At 43.0% G+C, this 8,447-nt stretch overlaps 1 protein-coding gene across 1 annotated transcript in view; it reads left to right on the top strand.

The window, feature by feature from the left end:
• The first annotated feature begins 3,167 nt into the window (after window positions 1-3,167).
• Window positions 3,168-8,447, top strand: part of TANC1 (tetratricopeptide repeat, ankyrin repeat and coiled-coil containing 1) — a 46,416-nt gene continuing 41,136 nt past the window's right edge. Inside the window, exon 1 of the mRNA XM_029962176.1 lies at window positions 3,168-3,294. Within this exon, the coding sequence (XP_029818036.1) occupies window positions 3,168-3,294 (127 nt within the window). The remainder of the gene's footprint in view (window positions 3,295-8,447) is intronic.

Raw genomic sequence — 8,447 nt, 5'->3', positions numbered from 1 at the left:
CTGGCTTCTGGAATGGTTTTATTCTGCCCCGTGACAGGATGTTCCCTTTGGAGCAGGAGGTGTCCTCTGTGTCTCCTCTGAACTGGTTATTGAGAGCCTCTGCTGAGAGCTGCTCATCCTCCCGTGAGGAGTGTCCCTGGTTCAGAGGGAGCCTCCAGCCTTTCAGCCTCTCCTGAGAGCTGCTCATCCTCCAGTGAGGAGTGTCCCTGGTTCAGAGGGAGCCTCCAGCCTTTCAGCCTCTCCTGAGAGCTGCTCATCCTCCCGTGAGGAGTGTCCCTGGTTCAGAGGGAGCCTCCCAGCTTTCAGTCTCTGCTGAGAGCTGCTCATCCTCCCGTGAGGAGTGTCCCTGGTTCAGAGGGAGCCTCCCGCCTTTGGTCGGTGCCCGTTGCCTCTTTGTCCATTGGATTCCGATCTGCCCCTGTTGTTTTTTCCACTGACTTTATTTAAGCTCACATTTCTTCTCTCTTTGAGCTGCTGCGCAGGTTTTCTTTTAACACTGCACCTGTTCAAGGTCCTGTAAATGTTGTGCTTTATTGTTACTGTATTTTTTTAAAGAAAGATCCAGTGTTCTTGCAACAATGTCATTGTCTTCACTCGCAGCAGGCTCCCTGCGAGGATCCACCCTGTGAAACCAAATTCTTTCATAATTACCCTCTTGTATTTTTTGTTCTAATCGAATACACCACTAAGCTCCACCACTTCTGGAGGGAAAAAGAATAAAAAAAATGTGCATCCAGTGGTCTCTGTAAGGCAGAGCTAGATGAGTCCTGCTCTGTGAACTTCAGCAGGACTTTAGGTAGGTTATTTCTTCCTTGTTTGTGTGGTGATACCCACTGAGTTTTAGTAAAGTCACTGTCGTTCTGCATGACATAAGAGTTTAAAATGCCTGTAAGTAAAATTTATTGTGCAGCATACCAGCAATATACAATACTGAGTGATTTCAGGGGAAACACTAGTGTTTCAAAGCTGGACAAAAGTTAAGAATGTCTCTGCAGCTGGAATTGGACTTCCCATTCTTATGCATGATGTTTCAGCCTTGCCTGTGTGATTGAACAGTGTTTTCTTCACTGAATGTGTCTAGCTGTCAGGGCTGTTTCTTACTCTCAGAAAAGTCTTTACTGTTGTGGATTGTCTCTGTATTCAGCCCATGCAGACAAGCGAGGAAGGGAGAGTGTTTCCACGTGTTGCATTTAGTTGTTCTTTCTCATGATCTTGTGGTGGAAATCTAGGAGATATTTCCTTATTTAAAAAAAAATTGAGCAGTGTTCAAGGGAGTGTCATTGACCATGTTCTTTCAGTGCAGCCTCTTGGACGGGGCGTGCTGAGAACAGACACATAACCCTTGCCTGTAGAACATGGCTGGTGCCCATCACTGACAGTGTAAGCACATGGAGTGTGTGTGTTTTAAAAAAAGAGGCTTCACCCTTCCCAGTTGGCATTCAGCACTCTAGTGTAGTATAGCGATGCTGATTTTGATAAATTTATTGATGGTTTGTAGCCAACAAATAATCATCATTTGCTTCCTTTTAGTTTATTCCATTTTTCAGTTAGATGATCCTGTTTTGGGGGTGTGTTTGTGGGCTTTTTTGATGCTGAAACCGGGGAGGGTTGATGAGTTTACATTCTTTGGGAAACACGTGTAAGTGCTGCTGAACCTGTTTGCTCTGGCAGTGGGCAGGGATGGCAGGGATGGCAGGGATGGTGGTGGGCTTGGCCAGCAGGAATAGCAGGGATGGCAGGGATGGCAGTAGCAGTGTCTCTCCCATATGTGCTGGTGGTGCAGAACTTAGGAGCTGGAGTGTTTGCTGCCCTGTGCCCTGGGGTGTGTGGGACCAGGGACTGCCCCTGTCAGCACAGCCTGCTGGGGATGTTCCCTGGATGAGTGGGAACCAGCCTGTGGGGTGTGTGGAGCTGTCAGGAAGCCACATGTGGAATATGATCCAGGCTCTGGAAACCTTCTGTTAGTGTTGGTGTGTGTGCTTCAGGTTATTCATAGGAGCTGAAGAAATTCTGTTGCACTGATTATTTTTTTCTGCTTTATTTCATGAAATGAACTTTCTGAAGCATCTCTGTTTTTTGGATGGATGGAAGGTTTTTGGTTTTCCTGTTGACTTCATGTGGTGTTTATGGCAGTCTGTCAGATTACTTTTTCCCCCCCTTCTTGTTGCATATTTGTACTGCATATTTTCTAAAATGAGATATCTTTACAGTTTTTCAGTAGAGAAAACAAATGAAATTACAAGTCACAGATGCTCTCAGAAAGGGTTCTGAGAAAGACGAGCTCTTCATACTTCCTTTCATTTTGTTTTCCTTGCTCTTCTTTCCTTCTGCTATCTGAAGATAGTTATCTGAATTGTCTTCCAGGTTTAACAGCCCAAATGTATTTTTCTTATACTCTGTATTGCTCTGCAGCCTGCAGTGGTGCTCAGTGCAGTTGGTTGCTGAGTGTGAGGTGTGGAAGGCAGAAGTGGTGTGCTCGCAGGGCACGGGGGCACTGCAGGGAGGGAGGGAGGGCTCTGTTCTGCTGTCCGGGCACGGGGGCATTGCAGGGAGGGTAGTAGAGAGGGAGGCGGGGCTCTGTTCTGCTGTCCGGGCACGGGGGCTTGCAGGGAGGGGAAGGATGGGTTTAGGTTAGGGTGGGTTAGGTTAGGGCATTGCCAAGGGAGGGAAGGGAAGGGGTCCTGTTCTGCTGTCCCGGGCACGGGGGCATTGCAGGGAGGGAGGGGTCTGTTGTGCTGTCCCTGTGCCACTCGCTGTGTGTGGGACAGGGCAGGGCTGGGGCCTGTTGTCCCCCTGTTCTCCACTCCTGTACTTGGCCTTCCCAGCTGCCATCGGGCTGCTCCTGCCGCTCCCAGTCAGCTCTGAATGCCAGGCAGGAGTTAGACCTTAATTCTGGTTTACTTGTGCTGGAGTGTCTGACAGCAGCTGACTGCCATGGAACCGTAATTAGATGTGGAATGTGGAGAATGCTACATTATTTTTCTGTACCAGAAGACAGTGAACTCTTAATTGCTTAGTTTAAGTATTAAAGCATTCCTCATGCATCAGGACTTTGCTTAACCAAGTGAAGCTGTAAGAAGTAAATGTAACTACCAAAAAGTTTCTCCTGATGACCTCACTGTTCTATTTGTATTGATCCTGTCTGTATTTTGTTTGGATTTATGTGAATGGATGTTACTAACCTTGCATTTATTTTTGTTTCTCTCCGTTATCCTCTAGGAGCAACATTTAAAATGTTAAAGGCAGTTTTAAAAAAGAGCCGAGAAGGTGGAAAAGGGACCAAGAAAGATCCAGGTATGAATATCAATGCTATGTGTACTGTGCTGCCAGCTCCAACACAGCCCAGGGCCAGGACTGCAGAGTCCTCAGCTGCAGAAGTGTATTTGAAACTCCCTGATTACATATTATGGGTAATAGAATTTTTATTATGCATGTATTGGGAAAAAAATTTAATTGAAAAAAAATTCAGTGAAAAGTTATTAAACTGGTTACCAAGATTCTGTTATGTTTTAGTTTTTGCTTTAACTACAGGTATTTTTGAAGATAAAATTAATCATCAACAAATCTTACTTAAAATAAAATAAAGCTTATTGTACTGTTAATCATGAATTTAGTAGGCCACTACTTACCTGTGTCGCCTTCCAGGAAGGCAGGTAACAAGAGCTCTCGTTGCAGTTCCCAGGGGCAGAGAAGGTCCAGCAATTCCCTTTGAGGAGGAGCAGATGCTGTGGACGTGCAGGGGTTGGGGCTGGGAGGAGCCCTGCCTGTTCTGTGTCAGGCGTGCTGAATTTAGTTTTTGCTGCAGTGGCTGAAAAGGTCATGGACCTGAGGGAGAGTTACCTGTTCTTCACAGTTACATTTTTAACTTCAGACTATTCATGTAGACTAATACATCTGATTTTCTGTTGAGTTAGATCCTAAATTACCCATAAGAGTGCATTTACACTCCTTGCAAAATGGATTTCCTACTCCCCGAATAAGTAAAAGCAAAACCAAATGCTTCTTTAATGTATAAAACCCAGAGTGTAATACAGCTGCCACATCCTTGTTTGCTGGAACCTTGTAAGCAATGCAGTCCTACTTTCTTGGACAAGCAGGTTATATCTGTGTCTTGCACTGCAGCTTTTAAACCTCTGCAGACTTGCCCTGAGTCCTACAGGTGGAGGGTATTTGCAGGGTTCTTTTGCAAAATGCTGTTGTGTGTTCATCTGGCAGCTAATGTGTTCTTCAGGAAATTTTTGCAGTCTTGTGAAGTTTGCACTCTGCCACAGTTCCTTTTTAAGTGACTGGCTGGTGGGTGCTGTGCTGACCAGAAAAAACACTGACAGCAGATCAGAGATGCACAGGAGTGATGACAGAGCAAGATGAAAAGCATCCTGGTAATTTGGTGTGTGCTGCTGACTTGGAGTTACCAGCTGGAGTTGTTTAAACAGAGTGGGCTAAAGATTCCTGTGGTGAGCCTTTCACTGGTACATTTTTCCTTAAAATACTAGATGGAAATTGGTTTAAGCTCAAAAGGAAAATCAGGCTGTTTAGAACAGAGCTCCTCTGACCAGGCTTTGATTAAAATCTGAAGCTTGAAAAGTCTTTTTCCTGTAGGTCAGAAAACACATTTTTTGTTTTAGGATCTCATGACATCTATCTGGATTAATGTGTGCAAAAGAAAGGATTTTCTCCCTTTGTTTTTACAAATACAGTGCTGCTGTATTTCTGAACACTAAAGGAAGAGTTAGAGCCTGGGAAGTGTTTTGTTTTCATTTTTTATTTGTTTTTTTTTGTTTGGGTTTTTCTGTTCGTTTGTTTGTTTTGGCTAGTTTTGGTTTTGTTTCTTTTTTACCAGCAAAGCTCTAGAGTTTCATGTATTAATTGGATGTTATGGAAACGAAGTAGTGGGGAAAACTGTGAGTAATGCCTGGCTGGAGAGAGCTAGAGTAAGGAGGAGTGCAGGAGCCGCTTTTTAAAAGGAAGGAAGTAATTTATATAGTGGATTCCAGAGATTTTTGCTTATTTTAGATTTGAAGATGATGTGAAAAATTTAAAAGAAATCCATGTATTCCATTCTGTATTACCTCCAGGACTTCCTGTAAAGCTATGTCCAGTTTAATAGTTTTCTCTTTTGTTCCAAAGGGCCTTCCAACTCTTTTGGCTGTAAGACATTTCTCCATTTTAGAAAAGATGTGAAGCAAGGCAAAGAACATCAGTCTTTGTAGAGCTTATTTTTTGCTCTCTCCTCTCTCTGGTCCTTGAACGCAAAACATGAGTTGACTGTGGAGTTGTCCCACTTCATGGCCCTTTGGGTCCATAATAGCCAGAAAAGCTCTTAAAATGTCCTGTTCCCTGGAGAGGGTGGAAATGCTCACCAGGAATGGGAGCTGACTCCAGAGGCAGCAGAGTTGATGTGGAAATGGCCATCCATTGAGCCAGCCCTGGACAGAGTAATGCAGTAGTAAATTTAGATGTTTCTCTCAGCTTTGTGGGCACATGAACTTGATTTTTTGCTGATGAAGTTTTGGAAAAGTTTTCATTATTTTCAGAGCTTGGGAATGTGGGAGGAAGGAGACAGCACAGCTCTGTAGTGCTGCCCGGAACCCAACTGGGAAGACTTGCTGGGGTCTGTTTTCAATGTGTTCCTGGTTTAGGAGTGATGCTGAGTAGGTAGGAGGCAGTAAAATCTGCATGGGTTGTACTGGGCATCCCAGCCAGGGCAGGAGGGACAGCGGGGCCATGAGCTGCAGCTTGACCACGTGTCAGTGAGTTAGATTGGAAGAGGTTTAGGCTAAACTGCAATAGCTTTTTCTTAAACTGAGGTAACCTCAGTTGTCCCATGGGTTGCATGAAAGGAATGCCTGGAAATCTGTATAATTCAGATCTGAGTGGGATGATTCCTGTTTGACTGAATAGAACTTCCTGTTTGTGTGTTAACCCTGTTTATTGGTTTTACAGCTGGTAGCCTTGTGGAACCAGCGCAAATAGGAAAGGTGTTTTTTTCCCTGAATTGAAGGTACAGCTGTTGTCTTAAAAAGTCTGTAAAAGGGTTAAAGAGCAAAAAGAAATTAGGACTGGGTTTTTTTAGATAGCTTGTGTGGATGTTAATGTTAGAATTTGTCATTTGCCCTGACGTAAGGGCTGAAGACCTGATACTGTGCATAACATTTTGAACTCAACCTGCTGAGTATGGGGATTGCAGTTTTTCATAACTTCTTAAATTCAAGGTCATCTTGAAAAAGAGGGTTGCAAGAAATGGTGTTGATGCTTTGGGAGGGAGACTGAAGTGCTGTGCTGAAGGCTGGAGAGTGTCTTTGTAGAAATAAGTTCTTCCCTGACCAGGTGGAAGGCTGTCCCCTGGGAATGTCGCTTGCCAAACGATGCCTTGGGCTGCACCAGAAGCAGTAGCTGGAGGTATGCAGTTGGGCTCAAAACCTGCAGTTGCTTCAGTAAAAATTCTACAATTGTTTTGTTAAAATAGCTCATTTAGGTGTGGCTGGGAGGCATTGATAGGTAGGTAGGTGGCTGTTGTAGGATTAGGTAAAATGTAAATGAGGCAGGTTTAACATGTTCAAACGTGCACACACATACTTATCAATATGTGCAAACACATGTGGACACAGGTGAAAAGAGCTGTGTTGGCAGCAAGTTGTTCATGGGTAGAGCAGCTTTTACAAGCAGAACTAATGGAATGCATTTCTAAAGGTGGATTTGAGGACAAGGTGGTTGGTTGGTATTCCACTTAGACAAATGGATGTGCCAAAGGAAAAGAATTTCAAATAAAACAATTTTTTGACCAAACTTTTTGTGCATCCAAATTTTTTCTGGTGAAGCAACCTGTCTACGCTGCTTCAGACATAGTTACTTCCATACAACAGAAATATCTGTCTGTAAGTTGATTTTTCTTTTGTCTTGTCCTTCCTTCCATTATGGATGAAAATACTTGGTAAAGGACAGAACCTGAGGGGAAAAAACCCACAATCTGCACCTGTCACATTAAAGGAACAGAAAACTATTTTGGGAATGTTTGAAACCAAGCAGGAAGAGAGTAAACAGGAAGATTAATTCTTGTGTCCCAGAAGGTAATTGGTGGGTTTATAGTATCTCATGTACACTGAGCTGAAAATGTACAGCACTTACTCCCACAGTTTCCCCTTGTTTCTCAAGGTTTCTGTTCAGTCTCAGAAACAAAGTAAAAATGTGGTATTTTCTCCTCTTTGTCAGGTTATTGTTATCAAATGAATATTATCTCTTTGCAGAGTTTCCGAGTCCTGCAGCGATTCTCTGGGAGGTGTCTCTGGTGTAACTCATGGGGCCTGGCCTCTGCTGAGGGCACACATTCTCCTGCCTTGCTCTTGGCCTTTATGTTCTAGATTTAAGATAATCTTAACTCTGCCATATTTCTGCCCTGCATCTCTTCCTGCCTACCATGGAACTGTCTCTGCTCTCTCTCCTGTGTTGTTTTCATAGTTGATTGAGGTTTGCTTGTTGACTGATTTCTTTCCTTGAGGTTTTTAAATTGACCTCTGTAACCACTGGGAGATTTTCTGTCTCTGCCCTCTCTTGGAAGGAGCTGGCCTTTCTTACTTTAATATAGCACAGAAACTTTGTGTATTGGCATCACAGTTCAAGAAATTGAAGCCAAAGACTGTTGTCCAGGCTCAAGTTCAGCAGGTTACCTGCAGGGCTTGTCTGTGTCTGTGATGAGGTGATGATGTAAAGACTATACACAGTAAGCTTCAGAAGATAAACAAAAAGTACTTCTTAGCTGTCATTGTTTTAGAAGTTCTGCTCATTCTTAAATGCTTCAAAATGCTTCAGAGGTAGGTTAGTATTAGTATTTCCTGTTGGGTTTCTGTACTGCCAGCGGCTTTCCACTATATAATTAAGTTTGTTTTATTTAACTGTCCTAAAGTCAGCAACTTGTCTGCATTTGGGAATCTGCCTTTTTTTTTTTTACTTACTAAGCAAAAGCTCATTCAATATAAAATACGTGTAAAGTATTTCAATTTAAAAAGAAAGGAAAATCCTGTATATTAAGTTTCTACAGAACATGCTCAGTTATTTCAGATGGCTTTTTAGTAGCATGAGCATTGTCGTTCTGTTGACCCAATATCAGGCCTGAAGGAACACGAATAATGGCAGTATTGTGCTTAGTTTGCAGTGCTCTTCCTGCACTAAATCCCATCAGAAGTTGAACATCAAATGTAGCACATGGTATGCATGAAAACTTCGTTGATGTCAGTAGAAATTTAATGTGGTAAGTAGTCGGGACTTTTAGGTTTTCCAGCTTAGAGGCTTGTTAGACATAAATGTAGTGCTCAGATAACAAGGGACAGATTATTATGTCAACAAAAAGATAGTGTTTAGAATGTAGCACATAATGCTTTAAAGGAGAGAATCTGGAGAAATGAGATGGGTGGGTTTGATTTCTGAAATAAAAGGTATTGAAGTGCTTATGT

The sequence above is a fragment of the Manacus vitellinus genome, unplaced genomic scaffold, assembly GCF_001715985.3.
Source record: "Manacus vitellinus isolate BGI_N305 unplaced genomic scaffold, ASM171598v3 scaffold_43_pilon, whole genome shotgun sequence".
Lineage (NCBI taxonomy): Eukaryota > Metazoa > Chordata > Aves > Passeriformes > Pipridae > Manacus > Manacus vitellinus.
This window is presented reverse-complemented; position numbering and strand designations above follow the sequence as displayed.